This window comes from Drosophila subpulchrella, chromosome 3R (assembly GCF_014743375.2).
Source record: "Drosophila subpulchrella strain 33 F10 #4 breed RU33 chromosome 3R, RU_Dsub_v1.1 Primary Assembly, whole genome shotgun sequence".
In the NCBI taxonomy this organism is placed as follows: Eukaryota; Metazoa; Arthropoda; class Insecta; order Diptera; family Drosophilidae; genus Drosophila; species Drosophila subpulchrella.
Genome location: NC_050609.1, coordinates 1,707,235 through 1,726,522, shown reverse-complemented (window position 1 = coordinate 1,726,522; position 19,288 = coordinate 1,707,235). Strand labels below are relative to the sequence as shown.

General features: G+C 41.6%; 4 protein-coding genes across 6 annotated transcripts; 2 read left to right on the top strand and 2 right to left on the bottom strand.

Moving 5' to 3' along the window:
- Positions 1-66: 66 nt before the first annotated feature.
- On the bottom strand, positions 67-4,137 carry LOC119553753. 2 transcript variants are annotated; one of them, XM_037864358.1, is made up of 14 exons: positions 3,985-4,137; positions 3,717-3,852; positions 3,554-3,664; positions 3,333-3,492; positions 3,249-3,275; positions 2,978-3,143; positions 2,571-2,918; positions 1,694-2,512; positions 1,464-1,635; positions 1,307-1,403; positions 1,110-1,241; positions 905-1,046; positions 624-848; positions 67-88 (listed from the first exon to the last, which is right to left on the bottom strand). In XM_037864358.1, the coding sequence occupies exons 1-14, from the start codon at positions 4,077-4,079 to the stop codon at positions 82-84; spliced, it is 2,637 nt and encodes an 878-aa protein (XP_037720286.1). In that variant the 5' UTR covers positions 4,080-4,137; the 3' UTR covers positions 67-81. The 2 variants fall into 2 exon arrangements, with proteins under 2 accessions (XP_037720286.1, XP_037720294.1); XM_037864366.1 differs by lacking the exon at positions 67-88 and having other exon boundaries at positions 158-848.
- A 440-nt stretch (positions 4,138-4,577) lies between these two features.
- LOC119553787 (putative tRNA (cytidine(32)/guanosine(34)-2'-O)-methyltransferase 1) lies at positions 4,578-5,709 on the top strand. The gene is made up of 3 exons (XM_037864401.1): positions 4,578-4,768; positions 4,831-5,513; positions 5,574-5,709. The coding sequence occupies exons 1-3, from the start codon at positions 4,648-4,650 to the stop codon at positions 5,676-5,678; spliced, it is 909 nt and encodes a 302-aa protein (XP_037720329.1). The 5' UTR covers positions 4,578-4,647; the 3' UTR covers positions 5,679-5,709.
- Positions 5,710-5,765: 56 nt separating this feature from the next.
- On the bottom strand, positions 5,766-6,972 carry LOC119553778. The gene is made up of 2 exons (XM_037864389.1): positions 6,499-6,972; positions 5,766-6,439 (listed from the first exon to the last, which is right to left on the bottom strand). The coding sequence occupies exons 1-2, from the start codon at positions 6,883-6,885 to the stop codon at positions 5,855-5,857; spliced, it is 972 nt and encodes a 323-aa protein (XP_037720317.1). The 5' UTR covers positions 6,886-6,972; the 3' UTR covers positions 5,766-5,854.
- A 761-nt stretch (positions 6,973-7,733) lies between these two features.
- Positions 7,734-12,257, top strand: LOC119556014 (protein PAT1 homolog 2-like). Of its 2 annotated transcripts, none has more exons than XM_037867786.1 (5): positions 7,734-7,856; positions 8,041-8,944; positions 9,377-10,917; positions 11,023-11,268; positions 11,325-12,257. In XM_037867786.1, the coding sequence occupies exons 1-5, from the start codon at positions 7,818-7,820 to the stop codon at positions 11,601-11,603; spliced, it is 3,009 nt and encodes a 1,002-aa protein (XP_037723714.1). In that variant the 5' UTR covers positions 7,734-7,817; the 3' UTR covers positions 11,604-12,257. The 2 variants fall into 2 exon arrangements, with proteins under 2 accessions (XP_037723714.1, XP_037723724.1); XM_037867796.1 differs by lacking the exon at positions 7,734-7,856 and adding an exon at positions 9,036-9,087 and having other exon boundaries at positions 8,600-8,944.
- Positions 12,258-19,288: the final 7,031 nt, after the last annotated feature.

Below are 19,288 nucleotides of genomic sequence, written 5' to 3'. Positions count from 1 at the left end.
GCAGCTGGGCGCCCATATATAGATCTCCGCCAGCTGCTCGCCCTCACGATCTGCGAGCTCCGAAGACGTGATAATACAACGCTACATTCTTGGTAAGATCGGCAAGATGGAAGAACGTGCAGAAGTATGCGAGCATAACTTTCAATATTCGGAAGTCTTTTACTTAGGCGAAATTCATAATCAAATAATTTCGACCGGAACGTGTTTACGGTCAAAAAAAAAAAGTTACAATAGTCAAGTTCTTATTAAACGTAGGTGATACAAAAAGACAAAAAAATGGTAGTTGCATTTTGGCCAAAAGCATGAACAATTACAACAGATAAAACTAAGTCATTAAGAAGTGAGTTAAGTAACGAGTTCCGACTTATATTTTTTTTGTTGAGTAACTAGTGTAAGAAATATAAAGTTATCATATGATTAACTTAAATGAATATAAAATGTTTGGCTTTCTATAACATGTATATAAATTAACTGGAATATGTATTTACTCGTATTCAAATAACATAAAAACATATTTCATTATATTGATTTCTTATGTGAGGATTAACAGGATTGTATTAAACACAACGCTTATAGGACTTTAACAAAAACTCCATGAAAACAGTTAGCTGAAATCAACTCACTTCTTGGAGTCTGTTAAATAGTTCCTTAAACCTGGTGGCATTTGAAGATAGGAGCTAAGTACTGTCTTCCATTTGTAGTGATAGGTGCTATACTCAGTGTACAAAGATGAGGCCTCTTCGTTATCAATCAGAGCTTCGGTATGAAGCTGCAGTCTTTTTAAAATCAATGAACAGCTCGCAATGACCATTTTGGGGTATTCCGGACCAACTTCCGGACAATCAATCCTGCAGAGGATAGTTAGTAATTACCATTTAAGCGCTATTAAACATTTTAAACTCACATGATGTCAATGTATTGTTCCATAATTCGCTTGATTACACGAAAGACTTGTCTGTAGATTTGGACATCTTTAAAATATATGTCATCCAATTCAATTAACTCAACTAAGTTCAAAATATTATCACTGGCATGTTGCAAAAAACCTGTATTAAATGAGGAACGAGACTAGATCAATCCAGAATCCAAATTAATTTACAACTACAAACCATTCATGGCTAAAAACATGGAGAATTTAAGTACCCCCATCAAACGTATCTCATCCTTTTCGGCGCAATGCAAGGCAAGAAAACTATTGTAGGTGCCATATAAAATGGACAAATTCAGTTGAAGTTTTACATCTGAAATTATAGCACCCGAGATTATCAATAAACATTCATCATACATTCAATTATTCCATTCAAACCTTGTCTAGCCTGCTTCCAATTAGAAATTTTGTCGTTAATTGCGAATATGAATGCCTTATTATGTCGTAAAAACTCTGGAGAAGGCTGCTTCTCGAGCTAAAAGTAAAAATTTATATAAATAATAGTAAAGGATTTCAAAAAATAATTATTACTTACACTTGATTTTTCACGATTAATATTGGACGAACAATTTAAATCTTTGCATTGTGCCAGATCCAGTAATATGTTCTGATCGCGATGCCTCAGAAAATCGGGGCATACAACTAATTCCTCGCCGGCAGCAACGATTTTTGCTGTTACTCCTAAAAATTTTCCATTCGGTAGCGAACTAAAAAACAGATCATAATCATAAAGAAATGGTCTACGGATTAAATGAATATACTCACAAAACTTTTACATTTTCAGTCGCCCAATTCTGTTTAAAAGCTTTTAAGGTAGCACAAAACGTGTTTTTTACTTGGAAAGTATTTTCAATTTTGTTAAAATATTGATGAATGAATTGGTGAAAATATTTGGCAAAACTTGTCAGCAACTGGCAACGTTTTGATGTGTTAAAGATATCAAAAACTTCATATACTTGGTGTGCGGGTAAGGTTTTCGCGGTTGTAATATCTTCAACAGTATCAATTTCAAATTTTTGAATGCATATCGACTGAAGTCTATCAGCAAACTGAAACATTGGACTATCCTTAGAAGACTTTTCTTGGATCTCACTTTCGAACTCATCTACACTATCATGAATGTTATTGTAGCAGTCTACAAAATCTGAAATTGCGTTTACACCATAGTAACTAAAGGCATTTGCGCTTATACGGTCAGTTGATATCGGAAGATCACCACACTTGGCGAACTCTTCATGAGATTCATTCATGCCTTCTCCGGGTTTCGGATAGTAGAGCTCAGCTCGCTGGGAATTTAAAAGAACGTGTGCACCCAGCCGTAAAAGTATCGCCGACATTACATTAATCATGTCGGTTTTGCCAAGAGCCAGCAGATAAAAATATTTATCTGCGAGGTCATGGTCATTGTAGATAAAAACAGACAGACGGAAAGCTGTGGTTACAATTTCCTGATACTTTTCTTTGGTAAGCAGTTTATAGTCCGGCGCTGTGGCAAGGAATTCTCCAATAAGATTGTATTCCTTATCTTCTTCCTGGGCATGCTCCTGTATAAAGGTCCAAGCGTCGCGGGGATTATTGACTACTCTGTTTTGGGATAATGCAACTGTGATTATGAATTCACGATAATTGGCGCTTAACATACCCTCCTTCCATCGCAAAGTCAACTAAAGCCGGAAGTATATATTCCCCGGATCGAAGAAACAATCGAAACAGTATCGAAGCCTCTAGCATTGGTATCAGGCCAATTTTATACCCGTAACACTCAAATTTATGGACTTCCGCATCGGATTCCATGCACAACTTTGAGCAATAGGTCTTAAAACGACAGTTATCACAGGTGTACAGCTGCTTCCGGTGCAATCCACACAGATCGCAGTTCAGGAATGGAGCACTGAACTGGAAGAGCACAGGATTTTCGACCAGAACAATTTCTCCTTTGGGAATATCGTCTGAGGCGAACACCCCGGCGGGCTTCTCTTTGGATTTTTCACTGCAAAAGAACCTCATCATTATATTAAAGGTTTAGTAAATCTACCGATCTGTACTTACAAGTATTCACAGACTTCACTGGCAAATGGTATTCTCCGAGTAAGCTTAAAACCCTTGAAAGGCATTAAGTCCTTGCTTTCAACTTTCTCACTAAGCTCAACATTACGCCTAGCTTGGCTGATTCTCTCCTCATATTGTGTTATAAGACATAAAAACTGTCCAATTTCTAGGATACATTGTTAAAATAATTATTCCTTTCTATTTTTACTATGGTTATCTTTAAAAGCTAGTATGGAAATAACTAGAAAATAAAATATGTTGCTATACTCACCACTTTTTTCAGACACCGGCGTTTGTTCTGAAAAAGAAAATCATTTAATTTGACAATACATAAAAAATATATTGTTAGTATTACCAATAAGGTCTTTTAAGAAAATCAATTTATCCTTCGATGCTTGATACTCCCGGTTCATATAGAGGCTTATGCAAAGAAGGATCTGCGAGACTAGAGTTCCCTCTGTTGTCCTGAGAGTTTCGGGTAGGGACTCGTAAAACAACAAGTCATTGCAGGCGATCTTACAATGAAATAGGGTTGTTAATACAATTTCTTCAAGATGTTTGTAGAAAAGGACATACCGCATGCTGGTTAGTTTTCATATAGAGCACACTTCGGGCCAAAATCGCGTCTACGTATGCCGGGGTGCCGCTGGGTGCGCGGCAAATGATCTCGTCCAGACTCTGCGTAGTCTGAATTAACGGGTTAAGACATGCTAAATCATCGAAAATCAGTGGCAAATACCTTCTTTAGCACAATGGGATTCTTCATACGCATGCACTCCTTGGAAAGGTTGAGACAACTTTGAGCACTTTCGGAAAAGCCATGAAAAACTGCATCGGTTTCCTTTTGCAAAACCTTCAAGAACAGCTCGCATTCTCTGAAATTGGATCAAATGCAGGTATTAGATGAGATATATTTGGGAACTTAGATGTCCTCGCAGCAGGATAACCAGAATTTCGCAATACTGGGAAATCTACGTGGTTATAGACCGAAGTGCCTTTGTACTTACATCAGGTTGCGCGGACACATGACCTTTGACATCGTGACATATTCAGAGGCCTCGGGACGAGGGTCTGGCACCAACGGCAATGGTATTCTATGCATTTTAAGCAATAAATTAGGATAAAACTCAGTAATGCGCGTTTTTAAAGCTCTGGCGCTAAGAATGTGACCGCATTTCGAAGTTACTAAAATCCAGTATCATGTTGCGTGTCGTTTTACAGTACATTTATTTAGTGGTTCCAGAGATACTCTATATAACTATATATTTCTTACTACAAATTTAATGGATTTAGGATGATAGCTACATTGTAAAACTTCAAAATGCTATAAATTGTAAAAACAAAATTAAGTACTTTAGAGATTTTATTAAATATATATTTTTCTGATTGGAGTTCAAGAGATTAAAGTCCTCTTTATAAATGCCTTTTAATCCATATTTAAATCATGTGGCTTTCTAAATTTTAAAATGTTTCGTGAGTGGGTGTTACATATATCTATAAAGAAATCTCAATATATTGAAAGGTATAGTAGTACTGTACAGAGAACACCCCAAATCAAGTTCGTCTAAGTTTAAATTTCGCACAGCACACGAGAACCAGTTCCACCCCAGACCATCCCTATTATTTCCTCCCAGCATGGGAGAAACCTTCTCCAGGCAAAATAATTAAAAATGGGAAAAACATCAAAGGATAAACGTGATATATACTATCGCCAGGCCAAGGAGGAGGGCTGGAGGGCCAGGAGTGCCTTCAAGTTGCTCCACGTGGACGAGGCCTACGGAATTTTAAATGGTAGGTGCTTTATGGCTTTCAACTCTCACCCTAATAGGTAATTTAAACACACTTTTAACCAGGTGTCCAGCGGGCCGTGGATCTGTGTGCTGCTCCTGGAAGCTGGTCCCAGGTGCTCTCCCGTAAGCTGTACGATCCCTGTCAAACGGACGACGAAAAGGCCGCCGTGAAGATCATAGCCGTGGATCTGCAGGCAATGGCTCCCATCCGAGGGATAATCCAGCTGCAGGGAGACATCACCAAGCAGTCGACTGCCGAAGCCATCATCGGTCACTTTGGCGGTGAAGAGAAGGCTCAGCTGGTGGTCTGCGATGGAGCGCCCGATGTCACCGGTGTCCACGAAATGGATGAGTACATGCAGCACCAATTGCTGGTGGCTGCCCTCAGCATTGCAACCTGTGTGCTGGAAACAGGAGGCACTTTTGTGGCCAAGATCTTTAAGGGCAATGCCACCTGGCTCCTGAGCTCCCAAATGCAGATATTCTTCAAGAAGTTCGACATCTACAAGCCGCCTAGTTCGCGTCCTTCAAGCATCGAAGCGTTTGTGGTGTGCTCAGATTTTTGCCTGCCTGCCGGCTACATTCCGCAAGTTATCAACCCGGCGAGAGATGATATCCGCATGCTCGCACAGAAAACAGGTTCTGATGTTAACCGTCGGCTAGTTCCTTTCATTGCTTGCGGGGACTTGAACGGGCTGAGTGATGCGGATGAGAGTAAATCCGCCATTATAGAGGCACAGAAATCGGTAAGTAATTTGTGCTCTACCTCTCTTCAACTTTTCATTTAACATTTTGTTTCCCCTCAGAATGTGGAATACGTGTACGATGCTGTCATGAGCGATGCATCTTATCCCCTGGAATTCAAAGAAATATTAAAGGAAGTATATGATGAACAATTACAAATCAGCTAAATGTCACAGAAATAAAACTTAAGGATGCTAATTTAATGTGTATATTAAGTGGTCAAGTGGGGGCAGGCAAGTTGAAAAGCGATAGAATTAGGCAACATTTTAATGGAATACTTAGTTTATTTAATGCTTAGACTATTAAGACTACCGATTTATTACTTGATGGTATGTGAATCGCGTCACTTTAGCGACAACTTTCGCTGCTCGATTTCCAAGAGTTTCTTTTTCAATTCTATTTTCTCGGCCATTAGTTGTTCAATGGCCAGGTGATGCCGCTTGTCCTCGTACAGCTTCTGCTTGTACAGGACGAAGAATTCATTGAGAGCTAGATGGGCGCCATTGGCGGCATCGTGGACCATCCCAATGTTGTTACTAATCTTGTCCAGAAGCGTCGCCGTGTCCTCTTCCGCCATTCGACTGTCGGCCAATGCGGCTCGCTTGCTGGACTGCAGGAAAAGGGGGTCGTCTATGTCTACTTTGCTCTCCTCCGGCTCGTAAACGTACTCGGCGGAGTTCTGAAGGGCGCCACTGTCTTCTTCCGGTACCACGTCCTCCACATCGTCCATGTCGAACTCGGTGTTGGAGTTCTCCTGCATTTCATCGTCGTCGGATACCTTCATTATTATTTGACTAACATCCTCATTAAGGCGGCACAAGGTGGCTATTGTTTCCTCCGACGGGCCGAGGCTGGTGCCGAAGGGGACGTTGTGCAACTCATTCTTCTCCACCTTCTTCAGGATGAACCGCTTCCAGTCCTTCAAGGCCTGGAAATAAATAAACTAATTAAATAGGTGGACATGGGAAGAGATAAAGGTGGACTGACTCTTTTCCAGGTGGCCACATCCTTTCGCGGAGGCCCGTGCCGATTGAGATTGGAGGTCAGCTCCTCCCACAGCTCCTCCAGATTGCTGCGCGTTTCCCACGTAGGATTCTGCAGCATGCGCGGGTGCTTCTTCACGAACTCCACCATTATGAGCTCCTGCGTCTGGTTGCGCGGCTTGCCCTTGTTCCGGTCCAGTGTACTACTGGACTGGTATTTGTAATTGCTCGACCGACCGAGTCCCGCCGTGGGATGCATCCTGTTCATGTGCTTGCTTAGATTCGTGGTGGTCGTCTTGTAGGAGAGCTTCGCCTTGCAGATGTTGCACAGCGCATACGTGTCGTCCACCGCCCGGAAGAAGCACCAAATCTCGCTTGTCTTCCTCTTCATTTTGCCCACTTCGACTGATTAACTTGTTGAAAATGTTATTTTGAAAATGGAAACGAAAAACAGCATCGGCGTTGCGTCTAAAACGATAACTCAGGAACCAGTAAATTAGAGATGCGCTGGCGGCAGCTGGAACCGGTTCAAAATATCGACTGCATAGATGGGGGTTAAAAAAACAAATTATTTACCCAATACAATACAAGTATTATTATTCCATTCATAACCAGAGTTTAAACTTGTAAAATTAATAATAATTTAAGACACACATCTGTTTTGCATCAAAATTATACACACCTTAAAATACATTTCAAAAGTAGTAAAATATCTTAAACTTCATTAAATAATACTCTTACGATAAAATTGATAGGTTATCTTTAGATAGAAAACTACAACCGCCATTCCAAAGTCATTCCACATACGAAAAAATAAAATTTTAAATAATATGTTTAAATTATCTAATAATAATTTATTTATTTTATTACATTAGAAATCCCGCCGGTACACGAATATATGGATGGAGTAACTATCGATAACACTTATCGACCACCCTAGCCGCTCTGGTCACATTGTGAGGTGATAACAAATTTAAAAACATCGCAGCAACGATGAACCTCTAACACTGCTTTTTATTGTTATTATCGATTTAAGGAGGTCCTATTTTTGTCATTTTAAATCATCTGACAGATGATTTGGTTGTTGATCGCAATGACAAGATACAAGGTGGTTTGACAGCGTATGTACTGTACCAGGGGCCCTGTTAATACGCCGATAGTTAGCTCGTCTTCCTCTTCGATTTCAGGAGTAGAGGTGGTAAAACATCGATTTTACCGATGTTTTGAAAACATCTGACATCGATGTTTCTCCACCTCTAGTGAGGTGACAACTTGTCACTGACAAGTCATGATAATTTTTTGTAAAGCAATAGATTTATCGCCATGGATGACTCGTTTTTCGGCTTTGACACAAATCTACCGGTAAGCAGTGATCCTGGTAATGCGTCGGGGAAATTGGGGAAAGCGGGGCCATCAGGGGAACGGCCGATGAACGACGCACACTTAAACTTTTCACTCGGCAAAGGCATAGAAGGGGGCATCGAAGGCCACCGGGGGCAGTAAAATGTACGGATTTCTAATTTACCTGCCTTAAATGTTTCCCCAGGACGATGAAGGTGGCGACGGACGCATCGCCGAGGCGGAATACGATGCCCTCAATGACGAGACCTTCGGATCGGCGATAAATGGCGACTGGGAGGAGGCCCACGAGACGATGGTGCGGCTGGGCGGGAATGGCGAAAGGATGCGCAAACGGCCAGCCGAGTCCAGCGGGAGTGCGGATTTCGCCGATCACGGCAACGGCGCCTTCCTGCGGCACCCCAATCCGCTATCCTCGGCGCCCTCGTCCAGCGGCTCCACTCCGGCCCCCTTCAATGCCCCCTTCCGGCAGTCGCGGCACATCGGCGACTCGGATCTGGAGCTGAACCTCTCCTCGATGAAGTTGGACGACGTGGACCTCTCCACGTTTACCGCCGACAGCGAGGCCAGTGGCCTAAGCAATCGGATTAACCTGGACTCGGGCGTCTGGGGCTCGCAGCCGTTTCCCAACAACCAGCATTTGTTCCGGGAGCCCATGCGCAGCGCCTTCAAGCCGCAGCAGCAGCAGCAACATCAACAACCACAACATCATCTGCCGCCGCAGCTCCAACAAATGAAACCTCCGACGGAGGCGAATGCCAACTTCCCACTGCCTCCACAGGGTTTCCCCAAGATCACGACCCTCGAGGACATAGAACGCAATATGATCATCCAGCAATCCATGCCCAAACAGCAGCAACAGCAAAATCAGCAGCAGGCGGAGCGCAAGATGTTCGATGACTTCAGCCTGGGCAATAGGCAGCAGGTCGCCACGCCGACCATGTTGCAGCAACAGCAGTTGCAGCAACAGCAGTTGCAGCAACAGCAGTTGCAGCAGCAGCAGTTGCAGCAGCAGCAACTGCAGCAACTCCAACTGCAGCAGCAGAAACAACAGTCGCAGCAGCAGCCGCCCCAACAAGCGCAGCACAAGGGTGAGCAAAAATCCATTTTTTCGATGCCGGTTCTCTCTTTTGAATGTTTTTTTTAAAGATAAATATACTACCTAATAATTTTTCCTAGCAGCTTTTTATTAAACCAAGAAAAAATCGAATTGGAGCACAAGAATCAGTCAGTGGTCAGTTGAAAAAATTTGCAACAAAGATATAGCTTATAATAAATGACAATGATGCAAGAAAGGTATCTACAATTTCTAAGGCCATTCTGAGATTATATTAAGTCCCAACAGTTGAAGTGAGTTAAAGAAATTGATAAAACGGATTGCATTATTTCGAAGTCAAGTATCTAATCAGCTTTATGAAAATGAATTTCACCAAGTGCATTAATATAAGATAAGAAGTTTAAAAGCCACGTAAAACGGATTTCTATGACATCAAGATTTGACACTTTTAAACCCCTAATTACAGCACCCCCTGGCTTCATGGGAACGCCGCAGACCTCTCCACCCAGGCCAAATTTGGGTTTTCCCGGTCCCCATCCACTGCCCGAGCTACTGCCCACACCGCCGTCGCAGCAACAACTGAACGGCATGGGAGGCAACCGAGTGCCACCAGGGTTCATTTACCCGCCTGGTCTGCCCGGGAATATACCGCAAATGCCGCAGCATCCGCTCATGCCGCAGCACATGCCGCCGAACTTTCCACTACCCGGCGGCAACCAGCGACCATTACCCAATCCGCACGCCCTGCCCACGGCCCTGAACAACTTTGCCATGCACCCAAGCTTCAATGCGATGCGCGCGGCTGGCCTGCATCCGGCAGCCTTTATGCAGCCACCCCATCCGCACCAGATGCAGCCACCGCGAATGCCGCCGCATCCGCTGCAAGCGGCCACCAGTTTACTAGGTCAGCAGCCACCGAACTCCATGTACAACATGTTCAACATGCGACTGGTGCAGGAGATCCAGCAGAACCATCCTCTGCTCCAGCAGGCGGCCGTGGTGCGCCAAATGCAGCAGAGCCGGGCCGGATCCGTGGCCAGCGATCGCCAGAAGACGCAGATGCAGCAGCAGCAAATGGGACGACGACCGGATGGTACAGGGAACTATCCTCTGGAGGAGTACGATGAGTACGCCAACCTCATGAGCACTCGTGACAAACACTGGCTAATCGGAATACAGCTATCCCAGCTGAACACAGACACGCCGTATATCGACGACTACTACTACACGGTGTTCAGGGAGCGCAAGGCCCAGCAGAACGGGCAGATGCGGAACAGCCAGGCGCACAAGGACAACCAGCTGAACCATCCGCTCACCCAGCCGCGTGGCCATGCGCAGCTCATTCTAGTGCAGCTGGGCAACAAGAATGGCACTCGCAATGGACACGGTCGCGAGCGTCGCAACTCAGAAAACGCAAACAGCACGGCAGGCAGCACGAACAATGGGTCAGGTGGCAACAACAACAATCTGACGGGCTATATATTCTCGCCGCTGAAGTTCGAGAACTCCCTGGGAAAACTGCAGTACGGCAGTGTGACAGCGCCGCGGAAAATCATCGATGCCGACATTATGAGCAGTGAATCGACTGCCGGTGCAGACGGGAACGCAACTTCTTCCTCCACGAGCTCGACTCCGCTGCCACCCTCAGCGAGCCATGATGTTAATCCCAGCAGCATGCGCAAGTCGCGTCACATTCTGCTACTGATCGAGACGCTGTATCGCTATCTGCTGAAGTTGGAGGATTTGGAAAGCCCCGAGGTGATGGCCACCATAGAGCTAAAAAAGAAGAAGGAGGCCGAGCGCATCGCAGCCCTTGAGCAGCTGGAAATGGCCAACAAAACGCCCGAAGAGCGGGCGGCCGAAGCCGCCAATCCACAGACCATGAATCCGCATCTGAAGAACAAGTTCAACTATGAGGTAGAGACGAACGCTGCGCTGGTCAACAAGTTGAGGGCAGGTCTGGCATTTGACAAGGTGGTGTCTATGATGCATGTGCGCAAGGGAAAGGTGAGTTTGTCTCTTATGGTATTTTAAAGGAGGTTTCGAAAAGATAAATGTATTCAAGATTGATTATTATTAAAAATGTTATATGTCCGATTATAACCCTTTCAGATACTTCTGCGCCGCATTATGCCCTTCATTGCGAATCAAAACATTCGATGGGTCGTGTGGAGCGGTGTCTTCTGTTCCCTGCAGACAGTGGTGAAAAAGGACAAAGACGACGTTGAAGGAATCTTGTACGCACTCTACCCAGAGTTCAAGAAGCACATTAACAAGGCCACTTTTGAGATCCTAGTGAGCATATCAGCCGGCATTACGCAGAACGACAAGAAACTGACTGGAATCTTTTGCAGTCGCGTATGTTAACCTCATTACCTAGTTATAGACTGGTCCAATAACCATTACATTTTCAGTTTGGAATCCTTTCGCTGGTTGCCCTTATACTTCGTGCCGAAGAAATATACGTTTCCGGAAGTGAATCAACTTTCAGCGAGGAGAACAGGCAAAAATGGCGGGAGTTTCTGGCACAGGTCGCATCCTGCCTAAACCGCACTATTCAGAACCAGACCATCTCGGCCGCCATCGAGTCGGATGCGATTCAGCCGCTTATGAACCACTTCGAACGATTTAAAGATCTTAAGCTCGATGCCCTCTTAGCATTAATCACCGAAGCCAGGCATCAAATTGATTAGGTTGCTTTGCAAGATTTTCTTTTCCTTCGATTGAGGCGTTTCAAATAATTGTGAAATTATGTAGCCGAGTTCACATTGCTTTACTCAATTACGCATATGTTGGTATGAATTATGTATCCAATACTTACATATGTACGACCGTGTTTATTTTTACGCATACTACACAAAAACTATTGCTACAGGGTAAACAAATCTCACACTGAAATTGAGAAAGTACTCAACCATCAATAAATTTTGATAATAGTTTGTTAGAAACGTTCTTTTATCCAAAATTTTGTGCACTGTACAAGAAAGGTAGAGAGAGGCATGTTTTATAAATAAAATATCAAGTGGTAGGTTTTGCTCATTGTACATACTTATATCATTTTGTATTGATAAGGAGTACTTTTCCGGCATTTTCTGTAGAGATTTATAAAGAATAATCCACCCTGTAATATGTAAATTAACATTCTGGTAATTTTATTGTTTTTGTCATCGAACAACTGGGCTTTCACTATAACCCGCATTAAGAAGGGAATATAATAACTACGTTTAAAAATTTTAAGCACCGATATATATGCGCGACACATGCATACTCATTTAAACGTGCAACTATAAATATCCATTTGTTGTTTGGTATTTGTAAATATCGGTAATATACAATTTTTACTATAATACATTTTGGGTTTCATTGAATCAAATTTGTGCAAGACCCACTAAAGATAATCGAGACATTCAGCATAAATGTGTACTAAATAATTAGCACTGTAAAAGGTGCAGCCGGAAGCGTGTTTATTATAACAAAATGATCAAAATTGTGATACATTTTGACTTTTAAACTTTAACGAAAATCCGACGGTCGGAAAGAATTAGTTTAACACACACAAACACAACACTTGAAATTAGAAAAAACCGCAATTTTCATTTTACTTCTGTAACACAACGGAGAGATATTTGTTGTAAGAATCCGTTGTGGAGCATTTTAATTTTATCTCGTTTTTTAATTTAATCGACACTATCATTTCAATGTTGTTTTTAAGTCATTTTTTATTGAAATTCATGTTCTGTATCTAAGGGAAATTCGACTCAATTGCGAGAGTTTTGCATACACTTTAAAAAACTATGCTTTTTAGCAAAGAACAGTCAAAATACGATAGCTGTTTAAGAATGTAAACGCATATACAATAATTATTGTAGTTTAATTTGTATCTACCACCAAGCAAACACTTCAGAAATTGAACTTACATATGTTCGCAGATTGAAAAACAAACTTTTAAAATTGAAATAATTTCAAGGAGTATAATAAATAAAACATACCATTTCACAGAACACACCGAAACCACATCGCCTGTACTTACTGGGGCTAAACCTTTTTTTTTAAACCTAAGATTAAGCAATAGAAGACTTTAAGAAAATTAGTGAACCTTTTATACATTTAAAATGGAATGATTTTCCTTATTTTGTGCAATCCTATTGGGAATGATTATTTTTCTTTTTATTGTACCAATTATGATTAGAATTTCATTTCTATAAACAATTATGCTTAGAGTGGGGGCCATCGCATCGACATCAATGGAGACCGTGTTTTGTGTCTGTCTGTGTTTTGTTTTTGGCGCAGAATCAAGCGTCGGAGAGTCGGCAGTTGCCTGTCCGTAAGGGACATTTTGTTGTGCGGAGGCGCCAAAGTGCGTAACAAGTAGCGGCGGCGCGCTCGGGAATTGTTGCAAATTTCTGAGTCGGCGACGCCAACCACTGGCGACGGTCACCAAGACGACAACTTGTCGGCAGCAGTCGCAGTCCGCGTCCGCCCAGCGCGAAGGGATGCGAGGCGAAGCCCACGCACCCATACCCACCCCACATGGAGCAGCTAGCATGCGGTACACTCGGAGATAAAGTGGTTCCAAAGTGGAGGTATCGCTTTGAGAATGCGAACAGAATATTATAATATTTGGGGGAAATCAAATACTTAACATCTCTCAAATAAGTAAAATTATTTTGGATGTTTTTTAAAAATATTATAAAATGGCATCTTAAATAATCAAAAGTCATGGACAAATATTTTAGGTTTATTTAGAATTTTTGTCTAGACAAAAAAGGTTAGGATCAACGTAAAACATAGGTTTGGCAATTTTGCTCTTGAAGTTTCAAGCAAAAATTTTCGGTAGAAAACTACCTTGAAATAAATATTTTTTGTCTAGGAAAAATTTCTAAATCTACCTTTCAAGGTACTTTTCTTCCGAAACCGTTTACGAGGAACAGTAGTTTTCGGAAGAAAGTTACCTTGAAACTTAAAGAGCTAATAATTCTAACCAATTTATATTAAAATCGGTGGGATTTCTATACATATAAAGCAGATAAACACCTTTTTTTGTCATGAACAGAATATAATATAATATTCTAAGTACATTTGATTCCTTCAAAAGGAGGTACTCTCTCACATCCACTAAGTAGGCAACATATTTTGATACAGGGTAGCCAGTATCTCAAGATTTTTTTTATGAATATATGAAGCTGTTTTTTTTTTTTAAAGGTTCTTGCCCAAACTCTCTTAGTTTCTCCCAGTGCAACCAAAGGCTAGACTTAGACAGACGATTGCGGCGACCAGTCGCCCGTCGTTGCTTCTTCGGCGACGGCGACAATGGCACGACGACAGGCAGGACGACAGGACCAGGAGCAGACAGTGCCGCAGTTCTGGGCAGGAGCAGGACCCAGCGGATGCGGATACGCAGAACTTTGATTTGCGAACGGGCCAAGTGTGCGCCACTGGGCGCCGCTATTATTGCCGTTGCCACCAATTGGCGCGCCAAACGCCGCTGCTCTCACAATTAGATGCGAAAATAGCCGGCTCGTCGATGATGACGAGTTATTGTCGCGTCTATCTGGTCGTTGTTTTTGTTGACAACACCGCGGATGGTTCGATTCTACGGGGATATCATCTCTTCTACACTTTAACCAATAACTGATCCTATTATCAAATCCTGTCGATCAAAGTTAAGAGATTAATAAAGTCCCCTAATTAGTTGTAACCCATAAAATATTAAGCTGCTCAAACTGATAAATCTGTTTTTGGATCTCGAAAATGGGATCAACGAAAATTACTTAGAGCTTTATTATATGTATTACTTATTGTATTTTCCCGCACTTAATGACAGTAAATTTAATAAATTAATAAAGTATCCTTAAATACAATTATTAATAAAAAACATTTTTAAAAGGTATATTTAATCTGGGCAACTGGTCGTATGAGTAATATTTGAAGCCTTTGTAGGGGTTCAAAGTTTTCGGTTTCTTAAGGTCAAAACAATATGATTAGTTTTAGCTATTAGGATCGAATTTTAAAGATCTGGAAGATTCCTTTAGCTCAACTTACAAGATCCGCCTTGACATACCAACGGACTTGCGGTTCGACCTCGTTGCATTCGAATTAACCACTTAATTGCCGGTTAATGAGGGTCGGTGTCTTGATTTCTCCGCTGGCTGCCAATAGGTTGACGGGGTCGTGCCGACTTTCCCATCGGAGTGTCTGCGTCTAGGGCTCGCTGTGCGGTTTAGGCCAACTTCGGCCGCCAGTCGCCATCGTCGCCGTCGCCGGCAGCCAACATTTGAAAAACGAAATGGCGCGCAGATAGGTTTCATTTCAGCTTAGACACCAGTGCGACTAGACCAGACGCCTAGTGACGCCAACTAAAAATTTATGTACTTACTTCGTGGTGCTTTTTTGCAGTCCCCAATTTCTTTCAATTTAATACGATTTCTTGGTCTGTCGGTGGGGGGGACTGTTAATAATGCGTACATGTATTATTCAAGATGAACATGACTAGATTGCTAGGGATAACTAATTAATTTCTGATTTATTAGAGGGAATATATTACAAAACAATTTATTCTTCCATAATTTATTAAAACAATTATAAATGTTTAATTATTTACAAGCCAAATATGTAGTTATCATCCAAATAATATAAAATACAGTTCGATTTTCCTTAGAATGTACTTTTTTTAGTTACAATAGAATAATTAAAGATATAGATAGTATAAGTATATAGATAGTATAAGTACTTGGAATTATGATGGACATGAAAATGTTGGGAACAATAAACGTCTCCTTCTCAAGTTCCGCCGAGTCCGGTAGCCAAAAACCAAAACAAACAAAAACCAAAACATCCCAGTTGGCCGCCACAAAAAAGGATGGCAAAGACAATAAACTCGAATGTCCACAGCGACATACATCTGCATACGAGTGCCAGTTTGGTGCATGAATGGCTGGCGGGGACTGGCAGTGAGTCAGAAGTGCGAAGGACGAAGGACGAAGGACCAAGGAGGTGGACCGACTGACTCGTAAGCTCGATTCAGTTTCAGACGGCGGCGGCGACGGCGCCTTGTCCAATGAATCCTCCGTGCCGCCGCCGCCGCCGGCGAGTCCGCTTCCATATCCGAATCCCTGCGCAGTGGTCGCAGTCGCAGGAGTCTCCAGTGCGCACCAAACCGGCGGAGCCGAGTCCTCGCCTATAAAAGGACGAGTCCGGCCACGACCGGCGCTTAGTTGGCTTAGAAATGCGCCACAGGACACTTCCGCCCCAATCGCGTTTCTCGAATATAATCGCGCGCCATCCAAAACAATCATTCAAAAGGAACCATTTAAAAACAGTTACAAAGAAATCGGGAAATGACCAAATATCCAGGAGGTAAGCCATTATTACCCCGGATTAAGTTTTGTTTTAATAAGTGCATGTGAAATACTTAATAATTAAACAATAATTAACAGAATATTCTTCTAAAGTTGTCTTAAAAAAATTAATTTGTATTCATAAACAAAAGTAAACAATTGACTTCTAATTAAGAAATCAACAAAAGTATTGGAAGCAACCGGAAATACTTTTTAAAAATGTTATACAGAAAACCTAGGTTTTTTAAGTATTAATAGAGAACAACCGTAAATTGTAACAAGTTTAAAAAGATTAGTGACAACATATTGTTTAATTATAAAGAAACTAACAGAAAAAAACTTACTGATATACTATATGTAACCTATTGTAACTTAAAAAATAGTTTATAGTAAATAGTTTTAAAAAATTCTACCTTTTTCTCAAAACGAAGACCGGTGATATAAATGAACAGGTAAGTCGATTTGGTTTTTAAAAGCTCAAAGGCCAGACAAATTCTTCCGACTTCAAGGGACACACGCTACTCAGATTTATCTTCTTTGAATGAACTCTCGAAAATTAGCTTATGAAACTCAAAACCAAGGGTAGAGGAGACGGCACTGGGAATACCAATGAATAAAAAAGGCTGGAACTCGTTAAGGGGCAATCAAATCCCAAAGAATTGCACAGGATAAGAAGATGATGGAACGATGCTAAACTGGTTTTCAGGTCTGCCAGGAATTTCGTCAGCTTCGGGGTTTTCAGAGGAAGTCTGCTGCTGATAGTGGATTGCAGCAGATTCGCCAAGAATGCGAGTGAGGAGTTCTCAAGGATGAGGGACCACCCAAGTGGGTCCCTGTCAACTGAACAATCACTTAGACGTAACAGAAGGTCAGGAGAACAAGTACCATTACAGCTTATTAACTTAATCTGACGAGAATGTGGGAAATTTTTATTATGAAGTAGCTGAGGTTTTGACCTTTTCTCAGATCCACCGCCCTTTCGAGATTAGTTTCCGCTAGCAACCACCGATCTTCCGAGAATTCTTCAGATAGCAAATTAGGAAAACATTCTGAATGGAACAAATTCCACAGGTTTTGTCGTCTTTTAAGAAAAGCCGAATCGGAAACCCGATACTTTCCCAACATGCCAACGCGTAAACAGCCGAGCGAGTTAAGATTTCATAGATGACCATCTACTATATCACCGAAACCATATACCTTACCCCATCCCACACAAAACACATATTTATGCTAATCAGCGTTGTGCATTTGTTTATATGTAGGTGACGTCAGCTTTATAAAGGTACTCTCTTCAGATAGGCACGTGTTAAAGTATCCCCATCATCAAATCTGTGATATAATGTTTAAGCGATTGAGATTTATAAATCAGCAATCGCCGAAACTTTCGAGATCTTCATTGATGATCTTATTTTTTTAATGCGTAGTGCTTTCCAACTCAAATCCAATAAGTTATTTGATATACTATCTGCTTGAATTGAATGAATTTTAAAAACACAATGATTTCCAATTGAATACTATGTGAATTAACAACATCTTGAGGAAGTGTCAAATTTTAAAGCTTCTCTAATTAAAAAGGTTAGAATTGTAGCTTTTTTTAATAGTTTTCTAAGAAAGAAGTTATGTAAAAAACGAAATTGCTTAATAATTGAGGGTCTTTAAGTAAGACGCGTTCTGGGACGTTGCTCCTTGCTGTCGTATTATTTGTTTAGCATTTGCGGAATGTCTTTTGGTTCATAAGAAAATAATGTATTCAAACTCCTGCCGTCCTTTCCGGAGGTAATACCAAGACCAAGACCCCATCCACAAGTCAGGGGCCCGACTCTCGCTTATTTAACGCTCACGACGCGATCAAATTCCTGCTGCCAAGATCGGCGGTTGCCGGTTCCACTCCACAAGTGGCCTGTGTTCCCTGTTCCCGACCTGTTATTATCGTAATGACGGGAGCCTATTTGCTTTTGTGTTTTCGAGTCGTCCAAACGAGAGACAATTATGTATTTCAGCTGGAACTGACGAACCAGGGTTCCTGCTGGAGCGTCTGCTCGGCACTGGGAGAAAGTTCGGCATCTGAAATTAGGTCGACATTTGTTTTTTTGTTAAGATCAAGATCAAATGTTATATTTGCCAAATCAATAGCTCAAACTTACCTGATCGTACATCCCATAAAGTTGAGATAATGGAAGTAGATTGAGCATTTACAAGTCTAATTTTTTGCAAATGAGAGTTTTAAATTTTATGTGATCTTCAAGATACTTTACTCCTTAATATAAAGACATATCATATCGGATTTTCTCTGAGTGTGGGACCCCATCCTCGGTGCGCGTTTTAAATGTGTGTCGGTGTGTGTAGGCACGCTGCAGGGCGCCAGTTTGTATGGTCGTGTGTTTGTCCGTATGTTTGGGCAGACATGGGCAAGGCAATGCAACTGATATGCCCTTGATCACAACCATTCATCACATTTTGCGGCAGCATTGACCGCGCTAAATGTCGATTCTGCTTCCTCAGGTACTGCGCTTGGGTTTTTTTTTTAGCAATATAAACCGACCCATATCTACCGAGAATATTTTTCATTTAACCTTTGAAATGCATTATCATATAATATTTACATAAATACAATTTAATTTAACTTATGTAAAGTGTTTCTGGGTTACAATTCAAAGAATGTTACTATTTAGAACATCTAATAATTATAAATAAATATATTATAAACCGAAGAACGTAAAATAAAATAATATTTTTTTTTAATTTTGAAAATGACCGCGTTTGCCAACACTAATTCCAACGGCACTGCCAGCATTGAGCAAAGTGTGGGTGTGCGTGCGCAAGTTGTATCTGTGTGCGGGAGAGGCACGAAACTCACCATGCCATCCAACGGATTGCTCAGCTCTCTCAGTTCGCATTTCTTGGTTCTGCGCTCGAAGTAGGGATGTGACAATCCTAAAGATATCGTAACGATTTATTTTGATTTATTTTTTACAAAACAAAGAAGAGGCTTAGGACATATTGCAATTGAAATAAAAATAATATTTTATAAGGATTATTTC

Bases quoted from the DNA above. Each gene is read 5' to 3' on its own strand.
- LOC119553753 (XM_037864358.1), bottom strand. From the start codon at position 4,079: ATGCATAGAATACCATTGCCGTTGGTGCCAGACCCTCGTCCCGAGGCC. The intron at 1,636-1,693 runs GTGAGTATATTC...TCTGTTTTTTAG, and splicing joins ACTGAAAATGTAAAAGTTTT to TTCGCTACCGAATGGAAAAT. The intron at 1,404-1,463 runs GTAAGTAATAAT...TTTTACTTTTAG, and splicing joins TTAATCGTGAAAAATCAAGT to CTCGAGAAGCAGCCTTCTCC.
- LOC119553787 (XM_037864401.1), top strand. From the start codon at position 4,648: ATGGGAAAAACATCAAAGGATAAACGTGATATATACTATCGCCAGGCC. The intron at 4,769-4,830 runs GTAGGTGCTTTA...ACTTTTAACCAG, and splicing joins GGCCTACGGAATTTTAAATG to GTGTCCAGCGGGCCGTGGAT. The intron at 5,514-5,573 runs GTAAGTAATTTG...GTTTCCCCTCAG, and splicing joins TTATAGAGGCACAGAAATCG to AATGTGGAATACGTGTACGA.
- LOC119553778 (XM_037864389.1), bottom strand. From the start codon at position 6,885: ATGAAGAGGAAGACAAGCGAGATTTGGTGCTTCTTCCGGGCGGTGGAC. The intron at 6,440-6,498 runs GTCAGTCCACCT...ATTTATTTCCAG, and splicing joins ATGTGGCCACCTGGAAAAGA to GCCTTGAAGGACTGGAAGCG.
- LOC119556014 (XM_037867786.1), top strand. From the start codon at position 7,818: ATGGATGACTCGTTTTTCGGCTTTGACACAAATCTACCG. The intron at 10,918-11,022 runs GTGAGTTTGTCT...TAACCCTTTCAG, and splicing joins TGCATGTGCGCAAGGGAAAG to ATACTTCTGCGCCGCATTAT. The intron at 11,269-11,324 runs GTATGTTAACCT...TTACATTTTCAG, and splicing joins CTGGAATCTTTTGCAGTCGC to TTTGGAATCCTTTCGCTGGT.